This window comes from Ictidomys tridecemlineatus, chromosome 4 (assembly GCF_052094955.1).
Source record: "Ictidomys tridecemlineatus isolate mIctTri1 chromosome 4, mIctTri1.hap1, whole genome shotgun sequence".
Lineage (NCBI taxonomy): Eukaryota > Metazoa > Chordata > Mammalia > Rodentia > Sciuridae > Ictidomys > Ictidomys tridecemlineatus.
Genome location: NC_135480.1, coordinates 54,206,431 through 54,229,265, shown reverse-complemented (window position 1 = coordinate 54,229,265; position 22,835 = coordinate 54,206,431). Strand labels below are relative to the sequence as shown.

Genomic DNA, 22,835 nt, shown 5'->3' with positions numbered 1-22,835 from the left:
TCCAGATATCATGACCAGAATATGACATTTTGGAGTGAGATAGTACCTTCAAATTCACTTGACTCCCAGGTAGCCCATTGTATTTTAGGAGGCTGTTTGAAAAGAATTTTGATGAAAATTTCTTAAGAACTTTAAAATCATAGATGTGTTTTAAGAACTTGTTAAGAACTACTAATAGAGTATATTACAAGTATCAAATATTATCATGGACCTGAACCCAGCAGAAGTAGCAAGTTAAGTACATTTATGAGGTCTAGTCATTTTCACAATGGAATCACTCTGGAAGCCACTGGATGGTGGGGTGCTCTGATTTAAACAGAATTGCACTGAGAACAATATCAAAGTCTTTTAGAAATTTTCACTGATTTCTTCAAAATGTTTAAATGTTACACACATTGTTTTAAATAACTTAAATGATTGAGTTATTTTATTTATTCAATCCCAAGTGCCAGTGTACCATTAGATTACAAGAATCATTTGAAAAATATGGTATCACAAAACCAGTGGATGAAAGCAAAGAGTTTTATTCATATTTTCTTCCATGCAGATCCTAAAAGGAAAAGGGAAGGATCAAGAGCAGTTGTATGAGTAGAATCCAAGAAGATATTTGGTCCCTCTCTGTGGCATAATAATTCTGTACTAGAATCATCACCTGAGCTCCTGACCTTGACTACAGTTAGGTATATTTAACTCCACCTTTTCCAGCTCTTTCTTAAGAATTGTCTTACCAAAGCCTGGTTTGGTGGCACATACCTATAGTCACAGCTACTTGGGAGGCTGAGGCAGGAGGATTGCTTGAGCTCACAAGTTTGAGACCAGGCTATGCAACATAGTGAGACTCCAATCAAAAAGAAAGACAGAAAATGAGTCTAACACTTGCTCTAGATTAATATCCAGATGACATCAATACAGAAGAAGCTTTTTATGAACATCTCAGAGTCTTGAACTCAAGCACATATATACCTATTATGTAAAGTTGCTCCAACCAAGAAGATGGACAATCACACAGCAGTAAGCACATTCCTTCTATGGGGATTTTCCAGTTTCCCAGACCTGCAGAATCTCCTCTTTGTAGTGATTTTCTCCTCCCATGTGACCATCCTACTTGCAAATGTGTCCATAATGGTGGCCATCAAGCTCAGTCACAACCTCCACACCCCCATGTACTTTTTCCTCTTTGGTCTGTCCTTTTCAGAAACCTGTACCACGATGGTGATCATCCCCCGCATGCTAGTGGACTTGCTCTCAGAGAGCAAGACTATCTCCCTTCAGGAGTGTGCCACCCAGATGTTTTTCTTCTTTGGCTTGGGAGGCAATAACTGCTTCATTTTGTCTGCCATGTCCTACGACCGTTACACTGCCATCCACAACCCACTTCATTATCCCGTCCTGATGACAAGAAAGTTCTGCTTCCAGCTCATGATGACTTCTTGTACGGTTGGGTTCTTGGTTTCTCTGTGCATCACCATCATCATATTCAACTTCTCTTTTTGTGACTCTTACACCATCAAGCACTTCTTCTGTGACATCTTACCCGTGGCCAGCCTTGCTTGTGATTACAATTCCTATCATGCAATGGCTATTTTTATGCTTTCTGCCTTCGTGTTGGTGGGCAGCTTCATTTTAATTTTTATATCTTACATCTTCATTTTGTCCACAGTTTTGAAAATGCCTTCTACAAAGGGGAGATATAAGGCCTTCTCGACTTGTTCTTCTCACCTCACCGTGGTGTCCATTCACTATGGATTTGCTTGTTATATCTACCTGAGACCAAAAAACATCAGCTCCTTCCGTGAAGACATGCTGATGGCCATGACATACACAGTGCTGACACCTCTGCTGAACCCCATCGTCTACAGTCTAAGGAACAAAGAAATGAAGATAGCCCTTAGGAAAGTACTAGGCAGTGGCAATAGGTTTATTTCTCAGATGATAAATAAAAGAGCCATGAACATTTAAAAGAAAATTACAGAATGTTCATAAATAAAAGTGGATGAAGTGGAATGCATCTAATAAAAACCATAACTTTTGTACAAAGCAACTTAAATATTATCTGATTACCTGATATGTCCTTGGTTTACCATTTTTCTACTAAAAACATAACACAATTTTAAAATATTTTCCAACATTATAATACATATGCACATATAAATGTAATAAATATAACAAACATATTTGGAACATAGGACTTTCATAATAGCAGTTGCCTATAGGGAAGGAAGAAAATTATAAAATTGTCTAAAATTTGAATGGCAGTATGTTGATTGGGGATCCAGTTATAGTGGATTTATTCTTTATCAAGTCCCAAATATCCAGATATTTTATTCATTTTAAATATCTTAAATGGTTGAATTATTTTATTCTTATAAAATATCATTCTTTTATTCTCTCATGAAACAACTCAGAGTTAACTTCATTTTATGTTTTATTTTTCTTCTGACTTATTCCCTGGGTAATAGGGCAAAAGACCTGGGATAATTTTCTATTTTTCAGAAATATAAAATGGAATCACCTACATTCAAAACGTATTTGAACAAATTGAATTTTACTCACTTGATTTGTTTTTACGATGGATGGGAACAAATTCTATTATATGTGTTTCTAAAATCACAGTGGTTTTATCAGAATAAAAACAAAATTTTATGGACATCCCAGTGAGTTCTAGAATCAGGAGAAGGATGGCTAAGTAGGAGATACTAGCCTCACCTCCCTTACACACACACACACACATACACACACACACCCACACACCCACACACACACACCAAACAATAAGGAGACAGTTACCACAAATAGCCATAGGAAGGCTCCAGTTCAATTAAGAGCATAAAGCAACAAAATATAACAAAAATGATAAATAAGAAGGAAGGAAGGGGAAGGGAAGGGAAAAAAAGAAAAAAAAATTGAGAATAACCCCATAGAAAGGATAGCTGGAGAGACTGGCTTAGTGGATTTGTCTGGAGAGGGAGAGAAACAAGAAAGAAGTGTGGGCGCTATCTGAATCGTTCAGTGGTTGTCACCATGGTGCCCAGTGGCCTGCTTGGAGGAGGCTTTTCATAGTCTTTGCTGCTGAAGACATTAATAGTCCCCAGGACAACTGTGAACTCTCCACAGCTTTCACAGGAGAGGGCCCTGCAATGTCATTGGCACTGACCCCAGCAGCCAGCTCTGCAGAGGACACCCACAGCTTTCACCACTCAAGTAACCAGCCGTCACTGCTGCTATGGACCTCCAGGAGAGGGAGCACTCCTCTACCCCCACCCTCATCAGAATTAGCTACCATTGTACAACCTGGGGTCAAGAGCTGCCACACACTCAACCCTACACTTTTCCCAGATCTGTGTGTACTGCACTTCAGGCTCTGTCTCTGTGGCTGCTCTGTGTATACCCATAATCCAAAATCCAGCTCTGTAGTTATTCTCTACATTTAGGTGCCTAGACACAATTGCATGACTATTACACGGTCACTCACCCATCAAACATTCATGCCACCACCACCACTTGGCAGCATATAAGCCAGACCTTGTGCAGAGTGTATGGTTTCAGCCATGAAACAGCTACACTCCACCCAGCTATCACCTTGTACCCACTCACAGTTGAAGATCCTGACCCACCAAAATCAGTCAGTGAAGTCTGAAAGAGGCAACTGCTCCATCAACTGCACATTGATCAACAGAAGGCTACAAGAAACAAGAAACCAAATAAATGATACCATTAAAGTAACAATAATTTTCAAGCGAATGATTACAAAGAAATGAAGACCTAGGAATTCAAAATAATGGTTTCGAGGAAGTTCAACAAGCTACAGAAGAACACTGATTGACATCTTAAAAACTTAAGATGTCAAGAAAACAATACACAACAAAAGGAACAATACACAACAAAAGGAAAAGTTTAAAAGATAGAAAGAAACCATAGAAAATGTCAATAGTATGGTTTAGATGTGAGGTGTCCCTCAAAAGCTCATGTGTGAGATGATGAGAGAAGGTTTAGAGGTGAAATGATTGGATTATGAGAGCCTTAACCCAATCCATGAATTTATCCTCTGATAAGTATTAACTGAGTGGTAACTGTAGGCTGGTTGGGTGTGGCTGGAGGAGGTGGGACTTGGGGGCATGCCTTTGGGGAATATATTTTGTCCTTGATAAGCAGAGTTCTCTCTGCTTTCTGGTGAGCTGCTTTCCTCCACCATTATGTTCTGTCTCACCTTGAGTTCTGAGGAATGAAGCCAGCCATCTATGGATTGAGGCCTCTGAAACCATGAACCCCAAATACAATTTTCCTCCTGTAGTTGTTCTTGTCAAGTCTTTTGGTCAGATCAGCAAAAAAGCTAAAACAATCAACAAAACTAAGTGTTTTTTAGAAAGAAGTAAAATCACTAAATCTCTAGCTGTGTATCATGTGCATGTCATGTACGTAGCCCATGTATACATTTTAAAAAGAACTCAGATGAATCTTCTATTTCATATAGAAGATATTCTTCTATATTTTTTATATATAAAAAAGGTATTCTTTTATTTTCCGGAGCTGGGATTGAACCCAGGGCCTTGTGCATGCAAGGCAAGCTCTCTACCAGCTGAGCTCTATCCCAGCCCCCTATTTCATGGTATTGAGAAATTAATTGGTGAAGGAGCATAAGAATTTAAAGAAGTACTGTTGTAACTATTATCTGTAGCCCAGGGATATGAAAAGGAGATACCACAGATACCACATCTAAAATGAGACCCAATTTCAATGATACCAAAGCCCCAAGTAGCAGAAATCATATGTGTGCTAAAAGCACAAAGTCAAGGTTGATAGGACAATCATAATGACATCTAAAAATGTTTGACTTACAGAAATCTTTGAGGTGTTATCCATGGGTGGGCAAATCAGTAAGGCTTTGCTCAATGTGTATGACTCAACATACTCTAGGGTCAAAGAGCAGAGGCTTGATTTGAAACAGCATATAATGTACTGAGATCTCCTCCCTTCATTCTCAGACCTAAATCAATACATAGATTCAGAGTCCTATGGATTAAGGAGAGGCTATGGCCTTGAGTAAAAGTCTTGCAATAATATCACATATACATTCTGTGACTCTCATTATTCATCTATTCCAAATAGATTTAAGGACATTTAAAGGTAACTATTAATGATAAAGAAAAATATCCAGAACTTTCAGGGGTTCTTACACACTAAGAGCTTTCTGAACATACGTTGTTCTGAACTACACTCATCTTTGAAAGTCCACTATAGTCCACCAATCAGGGAAAATGCTTACAAGTACAAGATAAGCAGAATTTTTACTTAATTTTACCTTATTGTGAGCCCAATACTGCCCAGATCTATAATTGAAATATATTCACTGCCAAAATTAACTCCATATTAACTCCTTCATCCATGAAATTGGGCTATTACGTGAGAAAGTCCGAATGGATGCTCCTGGATCTGCTCATCCCAGCCAATAGGGCAATCAAAGGAAATTAGAATCAAATACACCCATTAATATTGCAGCACAGATTCTAGCAGGATTTTTGGAGCAGTAGGATAAAGTGCCTGGGGCAGTGGGGCTGATGTTAGTGTCCTCAGTGTCCAGCATGAGGCATGATAGCACTTGGGGCAACAATCTGCAGCCTGAGTCCTTAGCAGCACCTGCAGTGGTGTCCTCATCTGACCAGTTCTTCACAGGGATTGAGGCACAGCTTGAACCTGACTCTCCAGTATTTCTGGTCAATCCTAATTTTCTGAAAATATCCAGAGTCTGTTTCTGTTGCCTGCAATTGGAGACTCTCACTGACTGATATGTACACACACAGTAGTGTTTTCATAAGCTAGTCAATACATAGAGAAGAGCAGCAACATTGCTCACTGAGTAAAATCAAATGGATGAGAGTTTTTATTTAGATATTCCTCAATCATTTATACAGAATGATTACAAATGGAGTTATTTAAATGTGACAGTATAAATGAATGTACAGTAGTTAATATCATTTTAAAAGCACCATGTAGCTGATAGGAGGCAGAACAACATTAAAGAAGAAAGATCTGAGCTCTTTCTTCTGGCTGCCTGTTTCAAATCCCACTTCAACCACCCACTTATTCACCTTGTGATGTTAGCAAAGTTTCTTTAAAGTCCTCAAATCCCTTGTCTAAATAGTGAAGACAATAGACATATTGTTGATTAACTGAGATAATATGTGTAAAGAACTTAGAAGAGTGTTAAGAACATAGCATTTGGCAAAAGTACTCATTATATTAGATAACATTAATATCATGAAAACAACAGTGCACTTTTTTTAGAGAGAGAGAGAAAAGAGAATTTTTTTAAAGAGAGAGATTTTAACGTTTATTTTTTAGTTTTTGGTGGACACAACATCTTTATTTTTTTATTTTTTTTAATGTGGTGCTGAGGGATCGAACCCAGCGCCCCTCGCATGCCAGGCGAGAGTGTTACCGCTTGAGCCACATCCCCAGCCCCAACAACAGCGCATTTAATGTTTTCAACACTCCACTGACAAGTATTGTTATTATATCAACTTGAAAGCTGAGGAAGTAGAAACACAAAAAGGTTAAGTAACTTGCCAAAGATCATATGGGTCCACTTATTAGTGTACAAGCTTGGATTCCATTCCTGATGGTATGGCCTCAGAGTTTTCACCTCTAATCACAAAATTAGAACTAGTTTATTAATATTACTACTGATTGCTGTTACCTTTACTTTATTATCGCTTTCATTCAGCCCTACTAGCATACTGGCTGTGATCTCAAACAGGGACTAACATGGCAATCATAAACAAAGACACTCTCAAGCTCATTAGGACAATAACTTCCCTTTGATCTTGTTTACCTGAAACTAGACTTCGGGTTTGGATAAGCTGGCTCAGAGTAGGTGGCTTAATGACTCTTCAGGGAACAGAGCGGCAATTGCTCATAGTCAATTTTAGAGATGATATCGAGTTTAAGGATTAGTCCAGGGACTCATATCTCCTATATTTAGAACTGAAGATGAGGTACAGAATTGAAGACAAAACCCCAGAGGACTCAAAGATGAGATACTATCTCTGCCCATCCCTACTTCCCCAGCAGTCAGACTGATATACCTGCAAGTCATTCCATATCCCAAGATAATGGGACATTAGAGCAATGAGGGGGGATGTCATTAATTCTTAACTATATATATATATATATATATATATATATATATATATAGTTATATAGTCAGTCCTTGGTATCCATAGGGAATTTGTTCCCTGATCCTCCATGGATACCAGAATCTGAGAATACTCAAGTCCCTTATATAAAATGTTGTACTATTTGCATATAACCTATGTATATTCTCCTATGTACTTAAAATCATATCTAGGTTATTTATAATACCTAATACAACATAAATGTTATGTAAATAGTTGTTATACTGTATTGTTTATGGACTAATGATAAGAAAAAAGTCTGTACGTTTTCAGTACAAATGCAATTTTTTTTCAAATATCTTCAGTTTATAGTTGGTTGAATTCATGAATGTGGAACTACAGACACAGATGACCAACTGCATATATATTTAAACAGGAATTACAAGTTCTAAGAAACACTCATTTTTCCCTTTTAAATCTTGAACATATCTGGCTTTTTGAAATTAAATAAATCTGGCATTTTTAAACAACATTTAAAAAATATCTGCTACATCTTTTATTGGTGACTGATAAATACCATCTGAATCTATAGTTTGGCCCACCTCTGAAAGAGTTTTATTCAGGGATAGATGGCAGGATTGAAATTAGTCTTTGGGTCAGTCACATTCTGAGCAAAAGTGAGAAATCCAGAAGAATCCAGGAATGGTAGAAATCTAGGCTTTAAGCAAATAGAAGTTGACTTACAAATAGGGAAAGTAGAATAATATAAATGAGACCTTTTAAAGAAAGCCTTTTAAACCACACATTGAAAATTGCCTTTGTACCCTGAGGGGAAAAAACGGGGAATGTTGGAACTGTCACAATGCTTGATTTGAAAATATACTTCAAAACCATAGTAAAATATAATAATAATAGCAGTATGGTACTGATATACAAATAGACACACCGACCAATGGAACAGAAAAAGAGGACACAGAAATACATCAATGCAGCTACAACCATCTAATTGGACAAAGGGGTTAAACACATACATTAGAAAAAAGACAGCCTCTTTAACAAATTGTGGTTGGAAAATTGGATATCCATATGTAGAAGACTGAAACTAGATCCTTCTCTCTCACCCTGTATAAAACAATCAATTCAAAATGGATCAAGAATCTAAGTATAAGACCTGAAATTTTGAAATTTCTAATAGAAAACACTTCAAGATACGCACACAGGCAACAATTACTGAATAAGATTCCTAACAGCTCAGAAAATAATATACTAAGAATTGACAAAAAAAATATTGCATCAAATTTAAAAGTTTCTGCACAGAAAATAAAAAAATTAATATTGTCAAAGGACAGCCTACAAGGGCGAAATTTTCTGCCAGCTACTCTTCTCATGGAGAATTAATTTCCAGAATGTATAAAGAATAAAAAAAACTTAACACCAAACAACCAAATCAATAAATGGGCAAATTAACTGAATAGACACTTCTCAAAAGAAGTACAAATGACCAAAAATAAATTTTAAAAAAATGTTTAACATCTTCAGCCATAAGAAAATGCAAATCAAAACTATAATGAGATTCCATCTCACCCCAGGGAGAATAGCAATCAACAAGAGTAGAAATAACAATAAATTTTATGATGAGGCTGGGGGGAGAGGAACTGGTATATACTATCAGTAAGCCACTATGGAAATAAGTATAGCAGTTTCTTAAAAAACTAAAAGTAGAACTATCTTCTGATCTTGCTATAGCACTCCTCTCTCTCTCTCTCTCTCTCTCTCTCTATATATATATATATATATATATATATATATATATATATATATATATATACACACACACACACACACACACACACACACACACACATCTGAAGAAATTAAAGTCACAATACCATTGAAGTACCTACATATCACATTTATTGCAGCACAACTCACAATAGTCAAGGTATGGAATCAACCTGTATACCCATCAACAGATGAATGAACAAAGAAAATGTGATCTATATACACAATTGGTATTACTCTGCCATAAAAAAAGAATGAGATCATGTAATTTGTGGGGAAAGTGGATGGATGGAACTGGAGATCATCATGTTAAGTGAAATAAACCAGACTCAAAATGATGGTTATCTCATATGTGGAATATAGGAAAAAAGACAATATAAAAGTAGAAGGGAAACTATCAGAGCAGAGGACTGGGTGAAAGGATGGGAGGGGAGGGCTAGGTAATAGGGGAGTGGGAATGATCAAAATGTGCTCTGTGTATGTACAAATATGCTACAATAAAACTCATTCTCTACATAATTAATATGTATTAATAAATATTTGCCTTTATAGAAATAATCCTTGACCAAAGAAATTTCAAAATATATTACCATCTTGTTCTATAGTAAAATGCTTAAGCCTCAAACCAAATGTAACAGCACATGGGCTACCCCAGGGCAAATCCAGTAATTCAGAGTCTCCACCAACTCTCATTCTTATGAAAGAATCATCAAATCCATATGAGTTCCTGGTTGTAGAAGAACAAAATGTCTCTTGTTTTGAGTTATACCCTTGGCACTTTTACTGGTCACCCTTAAGAATTAACATTTCCAAGATTCTTATAATCTAGAGAATGCTCTTTCTCAAAGAGTGTCCTCTGCTGAATGTGTAAACTACGTGTGCAACTTCCTTTAATACAACTCCTTCCTTGAAACTAGAATTGAGTTTCTTGACCCAGCAGTTCCTTAGAAACATCTTTCCCTTCTTTAGAACCTCACTGGTGACTATCTGACTCTCCTAGACTAGGGACTTCTCTTTCCTGGTTTATCTGAGCAGTGGAGCATAGTATCATGGTCACTCTCCTCCCTGAATCCCAAAGTATCAATTTCTCCCTCTTTTTTTCCCCTACTGACACTCACCCAGACAAGATCTGTATCTGCTTCCTGCAAACCCAGCCTTTAGAAGACCTGCCTAGATTTTCCCCAAGATATTCAATTTCTACAATTGGCTCATTATGGAATAAGAATTCCATAGAAAAATCAATTCTGCAGAAAATGCATTGATCTAACATTTGAACCGGGATTAGACAGTGAAATGATAGTGAGAGAATGTAACATATATGGCAGTGGTTCAAATGAACTCCTGCCTTTGTCCATTACTCCAGCCCCTTCAGTCACTAATCAAGATAGAAGTACAGTCTTAGGATTCCAGAAACAAAATGCCCATTACTTATTGTTAAGGTAGACTATGTTGGAATCGAATATAGCATTTACAAAATCATGGACTTCTTCAGTTAGTAAATCAAACTCATATTTCACTCTCCACTTAGAAATTCTCTACTCTAACTAGAATGGCAAGTCATAGATTTGTCTGCTACAAGTTCCTTAACATGGAAAACTTTACTAGAAAAGGCCACTCACACCAAACCTTCAGATCTAACTCAAGTAGACTTTTCTTTCAGCTTCCCTACCTTCTCTGGTATGAATTAGTGAACTTAGGAAATGCTGAGGGATATAAGATGTGTCTTCTAATTGGAGAAAGCTCTGCTTGCCTTAAATGCCAAGGTTGAAAACCACATACTCTGCACTTTACGGGATATAGTAGAGGACTAGATTCTAACCCTTTATTTCCAAGTGATCACAAGGAAAGACCAGATGCATTGAGAAACTGATCCTGGCCACATCAGGAAGTATTTACTGGCCCAATATCAATCCAGAGAGGAATGGGGGTAAGGGAGAGAAACAAGAAAGGAGGCCTAAGGGACCATTAAAACATTTAGTCTATGATGTGGTTTTGAGTATGATTTTATTCCTTAATTTGGTTCATAAGAAATAGGAGAATTAAAGACTACTTTTCTCTAACATTACCAGCTGTGATACTCTAGCAAAGATCATCTTTTCTTTGCAAGCAAAAATATACAGTATGTGTAAGAGAAGGACCACTATAGGGATATGGGCAAATGCACTCCTAGGCCTTGACCCAGGACCTGACATCAGGTCCCAGGATGCCTGATGTGTGCCACACTCAACCAGCTGTGCATTCTTGAGGTCAGGATGCCCTGTATGCATTCTCTTGACCAGCTACAGTAACTCATATTTAGCACAGGACAAAATGTTGGAACTGATACACCTAAAGCCAATTCATATTTCCATATCTATAAGCAATCAATAAAATGAGCTCCCTTCTCTCGTTCAGGGAGCCAGCCTGACGACTTCATTCAGAGCTATGTCTCTCTTCCTTTATGGAAGCCCCAATAAAAGCCTTCCCTGCATGTTTGCTCACCTGCTTCAATTTAGCTTCCATTGTCATTGAGTCAAAAAAAAAAACCCCAGAATCTGGAATTATATGCATGCTAGGTATATAATCTTTGCATATTATTACCTAGCTCCCCATAAAATATTCATGAAACTCACACCTCAGCTGCAACTTCAAGCCCACCTACTGCAAGGGCAAGGACTGTATCTTAGCATGTCTTAGTCTCACACCAAAGGTTCTGGACTTGGGAGTTGTCCTGGGCCAAAGCATCACAACCTGAGTCACAGGTAGCTACCAGGATGATTCATGGATTTTAATTCCCAAGGGTGATTTAAATCAAATGTAAAATGTCTCACAAAACTCTGCATAAACTGTTCCCTTGGTACCCAGAAAGCTCTGGAATAAAAAAAGGTAACAGACTCATTACCCTTTATAAATATTCACAGGCTTGTCAGAGTGGAACACAGAAACCAAGCCTTCCAGGCAGACATGAAGAGGCTTGTTTGTGGAACTGGAAACACACCAATTAAATGCTTCTGGTGCATTCAGAATCCTGACTAACTGTCCAAAAGGTGTCCGGTAAGTTGTGTTTACTTCTAAGGCAAAAACCACAAGCAGCCGAGAAAAGGGTGTCAGTGACAGGGCTGTGAGGAAGATGGGGTGTTTTGCTTCTGTCAGGGATGAAGTGTGAAGGATGGTTGGCTCTTACTTGGAAAAGCTGGGATCTTTTTTTGTCCATGAGTTATTCTGTGAGGAAAACCTATCAGGGACCTAATAAACTTATGAAGCCTTTGAAACTGCATAAAAAATGTTTATGAGTAAAAATTTCCTAGGAACGGATACTTAGCTTTCATCAGATTCTCAAAGTAGTTCATATGCTCCTCCTCTGCAGTTTAATACTTCTTAGGCTACTCAACAAAGTTGTCTGAATCATTCATACATAGTAAATAGTGATAAGGAACAAAACAACATTCTGAATTATCAAACATTGGATGTATCAGTTAAGCTCAATAGTAAATGTCAAATGGGCCTGAACAAATCAAGAGGAAGTGTTATTGAACTTATCTTAATATGCCTCAAATTTTCTCATATCTTTATAAGAAAATGCTCATGAAATAAATAAATACTGAGAAATCATAAATGGAAAGACAGTATCATTTAGGCTGAGGGATCTAGAATTAGCCTGCCTGTCTTAAATTCTGTCTCTATGACTTTATGAATTTGACAAACTACATCTCAATTTCCTCTCTAAGAAAATGGGGAAAATAACAATTTTATATTAAATAAAATAATACATAAAACAGAATGAATTTTGATGCATTTAAAGTATTCCAATAGCCAGCAGTTATTATCATTTGGTTTGAGTTAGTTAAATCTCAGTAGTCAGAATTTTCTTTTTAAGGGGGGGAACCATAAATTTTTTCATAGGTAGAAAATTGAAAGTCAAATATTTATTACTAGAGTTTTATTTTTTTGTTTTTCCAGAAATTTATCATCAGGTCTAGTTGTATTCTAAGAACTAATAGATTAAACATTTATATTATCAGAATCCTCAAACTTAGAAATGAATTCAAGTAGAAGTTTTTTGGATTGCAGAGGAATATTTCCATATGACGAATGATGAATAAATATTTAGGCAATGGCATAGTAATTTTTTAATTTTTTAAAACTTCCAATTAGAATGTTTTAACCCTGTCTTAGGAACTATGCAGGCAAATATGAAATCACATCAATAAGAGCTAATAGAAAAGATCTTCTGTCATGTGACAGCTGTTAAATCCAGCTGGAATCTGCACACTGGCCTTTGGACTCTTCCAGAAGTATTAAACCTTCCCAAGCCTGTTTGAATAGGAACTGTCACATTTTGAAAGCTGGGAAGGCTTGATCAATTCTAGAACTGAATCCAAAAGAATGCTTTTCCACCGTTAGATAGCACAGAATTCTGAACAACAAATATTTTACAGGCACCGTTTCACTGAGTAGATGGTTTAAGAGATTGGCTGAAGATCTCAAGCTTTTGTTGAGAGAGGTCACATATGCCAAAAGCCAGGAATGTCAGGAATGCCTATATTTAAAAGGCCCTTCCCTAAAACTTGCTGACTCCTCTTATCAGCCATTAATGATCCATTCTCCCCAAATTTCTGTCCTGGAACATTTGCTTTCACCTGTTACTTGCATATGTATCTCTCTCTCTCTCTCTCTCTCTCTCTTGCTCTCTCTCTCTCTCTCTCTCTCTCTCTCTCTCTCTCTCTCTCTCTACTTAACAAAGTTGTCTGAATCATTCATACACAGTGAATAATGATAAGGAACAAAACAACACTCTGAATTATCAAACATTGGATGTATCAGTTAAGCTCAATAATAAATGTCAAATGTGCCTGAACAAATCAAGAGGAACAAATCTCTCTCTCTCTCCCCCTCTCTTCCCCACCCTCCCTTCCGTTCCTCTCTCCCTGAGTGATCTTAGTTATTCCCACATCTATACCAGTGACTTCCAAATCAGGATCACCAGCTCTTACTGTGCAATGGTGTCCACCATGTCCTCAAATAACTTTCAAAATTCTTTCCTCCTAATTCATTCCTGGACCAGACTTTCTATTGCTACTAAAATCACTACCTTACAGCAACATTGTTAAACAAATATAGTGGGGGAAATTCACTTCCTTTTCTTTCTCTCAATTACATCTTCTTCTTTTGAACTTTATAATATGAATTTTGGTACACGTGTACATATGTGAGTTTGTGTGTGTGTTTGTGTGTGTGTGTGTGTGTGTTTAAAATGTGTCATATCTCCTTATGAAAGAGATGTTGCAAAATTAAACAGTCAATTCAGTTCTCATATTATCATTCTCCTGGTCTCCTTGTTTCAATCAATTGCCATTGATATAGACACTGTGTTTGAGATATTGCTCATGCTTATCTCCTTTCTTCATTCCTATCTTTGGTCTTTAGTTCAAATCCTTATCCCTCTTACATAGAAAACATACCAGCTGGTGTCCTTACTGATAGCTCTCTCTCTCTCTTAAGTCTACCACATAACACAATATCAAATTAATTCCCTGAAAGGGGAATAATGATCAGGTCATTCTAAGTCCAAATGTTTAGTGGGTCCATGTTCACCACTGAACTGGTTATTAAATTTCATTAGCATTTAAAACTTTTCACAGTATGGTCCCAACCCCAACAGTTTATCTTCCACTAGTCTTTTCCATATATACTTGCTCTTTCCCAAAAGGATGTTCGCAGTTCCCTGAATGTGCTCTGAGCTCTTCTGACTCAACTTCCTACTTAGTTGTTCAACCTAAAATACTTGCCTTGAATATCTTGCACTCTCCAAGAGTCCTTCCATATTCCAATGGCCATCTCAGTTTATTTTAAAGGCTGCCTGTTTCCTATAGGGTATGAACCAAACACAAAATGGAATATCAGACCCTCAGTCATTCAATCTAGATATGCATCCCAAAACATGTTTCTCATCATTCACTCACAGGCAGTATTATTCTTAGATACCAACATGAAGGAACCCTGCCTTGTCCCCAAATATTAGAGCTATTCTGAGACACTTCCTACTGCACCATATACCATGGGCCAAAGAATCTATGAGGCCAAAGGAATCTGCTTGCTCAAAGCCATTGCTAACCAGCCCTTTTAGACCACCTTGTCAGTAATAGTATCCTGCAATTCCGTGTCCAAAAGGCTCCAGCTCACTCCTTGAGCCTACAGAGCCTCTTTCCCAGATCACCCTTATAAGGGTGAATCATGCTGTCGATATTCTTACACCTAGACCTAGGTTGGCCAAGTGTTGGCTGTTTACAGGGGTGTGAACAAAACTCATCCTTGCTAGCTGGCATGTCCTGGCCTATACAGCCCTGTGTCAGGGTTGGAAATAGTTCTCCTCATACCTCTGCATTCCAGCCCAGAACTGTAAGGATCCCAAGGATTCTGCTTTCCTGGGCATTTTAAATGTATCTTTGTTAAGGGGGAGAACAGAATATATTTTATTAATTTGCTGTATTGCTCATTAACTTTTAAATATTTTTAGCACATATAGATTCGTGGGCCTCCTTTGTTGTTGTTTCTTACTTTGTTTTGTTTGTTTTTCTGCTGGGGATTAAAACCTAGGGGTGTTTAACTACTGAGCAACATATCTAGCCCCTTTTTCATTTTTATTTCTAATTTTATTTTGAGACAGGGTCTCACTAAGTTGTTTAGTCCCTCTCTAAGTTGCAAAGCTGGCTTTGAACTTGCAATCCTCCTGTTTTGCCCTCCCAAGTCAGTGGGATTATAGGCCTGTGCCACCTGGCCCAGCTCCATTTGTTATTCTTGCACTAAGCTCAGCCAATGTCAAACACATGCTCACTCCTAGGAAGACTGCTCTTAACTACACCACATATTTACAGTTTTTAATGTCTGGTCTTTTTCACACCTCAGTAACATAGGGTATTCCCCTCTGTCTATAAGCCCTGAGCATCTCCTTGTATTTCTGCAGATAAAAGGTAAAAATTACCACCATTATCACTAATTTTTTAACATTGCTCTGGAAGTACTAGCTAATACAAGCAGAGAAGAGAAAGGAATGAAAGATACTACTATTTAGAAATGAGTAAAGAAAGTCACATCTTTTTCATATTATAGGAATACGTATTCGAAAACTCAAGATAATCAATTTTAAATGATAAGAAACTATATAAGAAAGGTAGCTATAAATTTTATTTATAAAAATTAATAGCTTTTCTTTTTTTTAGTTTTTTTCTTTTCTTTTTTTTAATAATTTTAGGTGGACACAATATCTTTATTTATTTTTTATGTGGTACTGAGGATGGAACCCAGTGCCTCATGCATGCCAGGCCAGCTCGCTACCAATTGAGCCACATCCCCAGCCCCAAAATTAATAGCTTTCTATATGTAAACAATACTTAGACTACAACATGAAAGATAAAATAAGAAAATAAGACTTCATCAGTAGTGACAAAAAGATAAAATATCTATGAATACACTTTAAAGAAATACATATGGTATATATCTAAAAAGTTTAAAGAAAACATTAAAACTCTGTTTAAGAAAAATTTTAATAAATGAAATATATACCTTATTTATAGGAATGAAAATTATTTTTTATTATAATGATGTCAATCCTTCCAGAATTAATATCTCAAGTCAATTAAACTGCATTTAAAAAGCAAGTGGTATAGGATTTAATAAAATAATTCTAAAGTTAATATGGAAAATTATACATATGAGAATATCTCTATCACATATTAAAATGAAAATAACTTATATTCAAAGTTTGGTCATTGTTCTAGATGACACTGCAAAATAATTGACTCAGTACTTAAGGATGTTTTAGTATACAATAAGGCTAGAATTTTAAATCAATAGAATTGTCAGGAAAATTATTTTACCAATAAGTTGCATTAGGACACTTGACTAGCAATTTGGAGAAATAAATATAAAGAGTTGATTACCTCATTGGTTACATCAAAGTTAAATTCCAATGAATCTAGTGATGTAGGACATAGGTGGGAGAATGGATGATGATTCAAATCTAGAAGGAAACAAGAAATAATTTTTTAATAATATGAAATTGAAAAATGTCTATCTACTGTGTCATGAAAATCAGAACTCTCAAAAAGAAAAACATTTGGGCTGGGGATGTGGCTCAAGCGGTAGCACGCTCGCCTGGCATGCGTACATCCCGGGTTCGATCCTCAGCACCACAAACAAACAAAGATGTTGTGTCCACTGAAAAAACTATAAAATAAATATTTAAAAAAATTCTCTCTCTCTCTCTCTCTCTCTCTCTCTCTCTCTCTCTCAAAAAAAAAAAAAAAGAAAAACATTTGACATCAAACCATTTAAAACTTCCTGCCTAGCACAAAGAAAAACTGCCATACCAACATTAAAGTTCAAGTGAAAAACTGAAAAATAATTGTAATATGCAAATCAAAGAGCTGATTTAACTTGTCAATCACCATCAAAAGAAAAAAAATGAATGTACACATTTTGACCCATACTCTACTTTCAAAAGTTATCCTCTATTCATATACATGCATGTGGATGTTTATTCCAGCTTTGAAATAGAAAAAAAACTAACAAAAATTATAAACATTTAAATGTCCAATAAGAGGGAATACATTATTAAGTTATGATACAGCTACAAAAGGAATATCATGAATTTGGAAATACTGCAAAGTGTAAAAAGAAGGTACAAAATTATATGATCTCATTTATGTAGGAAAAATGTGTGTGTGCTTGTGTGTGTATCAAATCTACATCACATCTTTAGGATACAGAAGGAACTGTTCACCATTAAGCAATTATATTGGAGGTAGTATGGAGAACACTGGGGGGAGGGGTTGTTTTTGTTTTCAAGGGTTTTTTTTCCTTTTATTTATATCCCTCTGTACTATGTAAAATTTTTACCAAGTGAACATATTGCATTTATAATTTAAAATATTCAGCCTAATAGTGAATATAATTCAGTGTTGTCTCTTTAAAGATTTTTGATCCTACACACACACACACACACACACACACACACACAGGCACAACACCCTTCCAGTAGACAAGTGGAATTAGGGGATTTCTCTCTTCGTAGTACTATCCACACTGAATTGCAACTAGTTATTTATATATGTATTTTTCCTACTAGCCTGTGAACTCACTAAAGACAGACATGTTTTATTCATTTTTGTGTCATCTTCATTTAGGATAGCATCTGGCACATTATAGATGTGCAATATGTTTGGTAAGTGGACAAGAATTGAATGAAGCTTTTTCTATTTACACCATCCCCATTCAATCTCTCCCTCCTAAGTCCTACATCACTCTGTACATCTCTAGTCATACCCAGGTCACTCTTCTTTGAGGAATTAGACTCCATGAGAACAAAGACAATGTAGTATTCGATCTCCACCCAACACCAAGCATGCTATCCTGTCCCAAGTGGGACCCAGACATACACATTTATTGAAAGGAACTGAAAGTATTTACACTGTTAACATGAAAATAGACCCTGTTCTAGAAAAATCATGCCCCCTATTCCATAAAGAAATGAGCTCAAACATTCTAAATGTGTTTTAGCAAAATAAAGTCCCATGAAAGGGATAACCTTTAACTCTTAAAAATGTAAAGGTAAATTTTTATCATCTGGTACTGGAACAAAGACAAAGGAGCTTTTGTTTTTAAGTATCTAATTATGTTTTAATTCATTCTTTTCCACAGTAGGCAAGAGACCAAAATGGCAAGAAGCAATCGAACCACAGTGACAGAATTTGTCCTCATGGGATTCACAGACCATCCGGAGCTTCAGCTCCCCCTCTTTGTGATGTTCCTGGTAATCTATCTCATCACCCTAGTGGGAAATCTTGGCCTGATCCTGCTCATCAAGGCGGATTCGCGCCTCCACACCCCCATGTACTATTTTCTCAGTCACCTGGCATTCATTGATCTTTGTTATTCATCTTCCATTGGACCCAAGATGCTGCAGAATTTATTGGTGAAGAAAAAAACTATTTCCTTTTCTGGCTGTTTTGCTCAGCTGTACTTCTCTAGTGCTTTTGCAACTACCGAATGCTTCCTCTTGGCTACAATGGCCTATGACCGCTACATGGCCATCTGCAACCCTCTGATTTACACAGCCATTATGACACAGCGGGTCTGCAAGGAGTTGGTGATAGGAGTCTACACCTATGGCTTCCTGAACTCTGTGATACAAACTGTCCTGACTTTCCAGTTGTCTTTCTGCGACTCCAACATGATCCTCCACTTCTACTGTGCTGACCCTCCTCTTCTTGCCCTTTCCTGCTCTGATACCCACAACAAAGAGAAGCAGCTCCTGATCTTCTCTGCAGTGAATCTCATTGGATCCCTCCTGATGGTCCTCATCTCCTATATCTGCATCCTCTTCTCTATTTTAAAAATCCAGTCTTCCGAGGGCAAGTGCAAAGCATTTTCCACCTGCGCCTCCCACCTCACTGTGGTCACCATCTTTTACGGGACATTATTTTTCATGTACCTGCAGCAACCAAAAGCAGAGAATTCGTGGAAATACAACAAAGTGATCTCTGTGTTTTGTAGTCTTGTGATTCCCATGCTTAATCCTCTGATCTACAGCCTGAGGAACACGGAAGTAAAAAACACCCTGAAAAAATTGCTAGAGGGCAAAGAATCATAGTGAGCAAGTTATCAGAATGTGGTGGTATGCAAGTGTGATATACTGACACAGTATAACCAATGTGATAGAAAGTTAATCCAACCAATCATCATGAACTAATCAGGATTAATTTACAAGCTATAATGTCAATAATTGTCTGTCTTTCATCTATTGAAAATGAAGTGGCTACTACTAATTTGACAAAATATAAGCTCTCAATTTAAAAAAAAAAATCTTCAAAAGCAACATTCTGGGTGACTATACATTAATAAACATGGGTATAAAACCCTTACATTAAAAAAAATGCTATTAGAAACATTTTCCAGCTTAAAGCAGGTTATATTGTACCAAGTCATTTGTTAGTCTTAAAAAGCATTTCTTCATAATATATCGCTACAGGTAGTGGTTACATTTCAAGACCAGCTCACAAAAGGTGTATTTAATCCAAATATAGTTGAAAATTGCATGCTTTAAGTAAACAAAAATAATATTGTAGCCATAATAAGTAAAGAAAAGAAAAACTGTAGTTCAGTTATATGTGGGGTTTTGATTTTAAAAGAAAGTTTAATTAGTACAGGTAAAGAGAGGGTTTAGGGTAATTTCAAAGATATTAAAGGAAGTCATTTATTCAACAGCCAGGGTTTAATTTTTCTAGTCTCTGCAAAGTACAGCTAAAGTTTGTTTTTTCTTTTCTTTTGTGGACAGTGGGGGAAAGTAAGGTGAAAAAGAATGGAAAAGAGGAAAGTTTCCTGAGGTAGCCAGGTCAGGGTGTCCATATCTGAGAAATAAAATTGTCTTAAATAATTTGAATGACCTAGAGAAACGCATTAGTTTGCAGCACTTTCCATGTTCTTTTTTTTTCTGTTTCCATAGGTCTCATATTCTAATCTCTTGGAAATAAAGCTACACAAATTCTTGTAGCTTGTGAGAACAGGTGAAAAAACAAATTTTCTTTAATTTTTTTTTATTTAGGCAAGAATATGAACACTCCATGGTTTTTCTTTTTCATTTCAACAGTCTTTTCCAAACTCTTAAGATACACAAATTGCCACAATCCATCAATTGTTTCTCCTGAGCTGTTTTCAGAGGTGATTACTATTATGTGATTTTATAAATGGTTAAGAAAATATTTCACCAATTGATTCCAATTGAGTTTTAAATTAATCAAGAAACTAATTCTGTTTTCCCCATGTTAACCCTTCAGATGATAAGATGGGATCTCTGCTTTATTGTGGCTTGTGATTGAGTAACTTAGGAGAATAAAAATATTTAAATATTTAAAATTGTTTTTACTTAGTTCAGAAAGATCCTCTGAAGAATGGGTTACAAGTTGTATTCCTATTTATGTGGAGATGAAGTGTTAGTGCTAGTTAAAAAGAAAAACACCGGGCTGAGGTTGTGACTCAGTGGTAGACAGCTTGCCTAGCACGTACAAGGCACTGGGTTCAATCCTCAGCACCACACAAAAAATAAATAAATAAAGTTATGTCCTTCTGTAACTAAAAGTATCTAGGAAAAAAAAAAGAAAAATACTATCAGGATAAAGGAACAGAGTGAGTAAAGGTAGGTAGCAAGTCCATAAGGCAGGAGAGGTTGCAGAGGGAATGAGCAAGAGAGAATAATCAAAGTGGATCAGGAATGCTAAAGGATAAGAGCCTGGGTGATAGTCCATGAGTTTCTTGAGGCCAAGTAGGTTGTCTTCTGCACTTTGTATCCCAGCACCTACCACAGTTCCTGGCACAGAATGGACACAACATAGCTATTTGCTGAGTTGGATTTAACTCGTCTGTATTTATTCCTGATCCCACTGGATGGGTGGACATGGTACCCAATGATGATTGCTGGTTCTGTGGTTGGAAAGTGGTAGAGAAAATGGAATTACTGGAGTTAAGATAGGAAGTCTGTTTTCTAATATCACCCCACCAAGGCTATTATCTATAAGGCAGGAGGACACAAAAAGGAAACAATACAATCTGACCAGGGAAAGTGATGCATTTGGGAAGTTGATAATTAAGAAAATGGTAGGAGCTGGATATGTTAATGGACCACAACACACAAAGGACTTTTGCTATAGGAAAATGTGATTAATGGAGATAAAGAAGATGAGCTGGTACCAACACTTAGATGGAAAATTGTGATTTTAATCAAAAGCTACATTTATTTCCTAATTTTTCTCTCAAATTCTTTCTGAGTCAGTTTAAATTAAAGAGAGAAAAAAACCCTACTACATATCACATTTTAATACATGCCTCTCAGCAAATTAATTATATTCCTGATTTCAAAAGAATATTGATATAAAGTTTTCAATGCTTTGTTTCCCCCCTGCCCAGAGAAAACTGAAGAAGATAAGTCATGAAACCTCTCCATGAGATTTCCCAGTTGTTGAATTTGTATACTTTGCTCAACATACTTCCTTGATTCTCTTGGAAAACAAAGCATAAAGTATTAACAAATTGTGAAGTGTATAAATCCATATTTTCCTAAATTTCCCCAAAGACCTTAAGAGCAAAGAATAAAGTATGGAGAAGGATGTGAATCAGCTTACTTTTGAGCTTCTTTCTCTTTTCTCATTGAGACCCCCTGCCTTACAAATTTATCTCCCTGGCTCTAGCCTTTTAAAGAAAGTACTTAGGTCAAGAATTCTCCAATAATCTACATTTTTCCAAGTATGTAGAGTATTACATATATACATAATATTAAAATGATAATATTTAAGCCATAAAAGAAAACAACGTGATTATGTACCTTTGTCTGCTTATAATGGAGGCTGTTACACATAACAGTTATACTAATTCCTAAACCCTAAATATTTTCTGAATATGTAAATGTTATCAAAATAGTGGAAGATTTACTGAATTTTAAGAATGCAATATTTCGCTGACAGTGAAAATAAACTTGCTATCATATATAAATAAAGTGTAAATTCTCTTTCCTCATAGTGATCCTAAATATGAATTTTATTTACCAGTTTTCACCATATAGGTACTTTTCACTAACAAATCTAATATGTAACTGAAATATATGACACATTCATATATATAAACTGATTTGTCCACAAAATGCTGAATTTTTCAGTGTAAATTTAAATTTCTTATTTCTCCCCTATGACCACTCTGTTGATTTGTCGTGACTAGAAATCATGCCAAAAGGATTTTGTTATTATGTTGATCATAAAAAGGAAACATGAAAGAACCAAGAACTTTTCCATTTTCCTTCACGTTTATTAGATATGTAAGTATTTGAAAAACTTAGGCATTTAAAAATCTTAAATGTAAGCCCTACATTTTCAACTCTGCCCAGGATATTCTGGCATTCTTCGATGAGAAGGTAAA

General features: G+C 36.3%; 2 protein-coding genes across 2 annotated transcripts; both read left to right on the top strand.

Moving 5' to 3' along the window:
- The first annotated feature begins 993 nt into the window (after positions 1-993).
- LOC144376788 (olfactory receptor 10T2-like) lies at positions 994-1,959 on the top strand. Its single transcript, XM_078045065.1, has one exon. The coding sequence runs from the start codon at positions 994-996 to the stop codon at positions 1,957-1,959; it is 966 nt and encodes a 321-aa protein (XP_077901191.1).
- Positions 1,960-11,806: 9,847 nt separating this feature from the next.
- LOC144377105 (olfactory receptor 5M5-like) lies at positions 11,807-22,381 on the top strand. Its single transcript, XM_078046536.1, has 2 exons — positions 11,807-11,927; positions 18,573-22,381. The coding sequence occupies exon 2, from the start codon at positions 18,589-18,591 to the stop codon at positions 19,522-19,524; it is 936 nt and encodes a 311-aa protein (XP_077902662.1). The 5' UTR covers positions 11,807-11,927; positions 18,573-18,588; the 3' UTR covers positions 19,525-22,381.
- Positions 22,382-22,835: the final 454 nt, after the last annotated feature.

Excerpts from the sequence above, each read along its gene's own strand:
- LOC144376788 (XM_078045065.1), top strand. The coding sequence starts at position 994 with ATGGACAATCACACAGCAGTAAGCACATTCCTTCTATGGGGATTTTCC.
- LOC144377105 (XM_078046536.1), top strand. The coding sequence starts at position 18,589 with ATGGCAAGAAGCAATCGAACCACAGTGACAGAATTTGTCCTCATGGGA.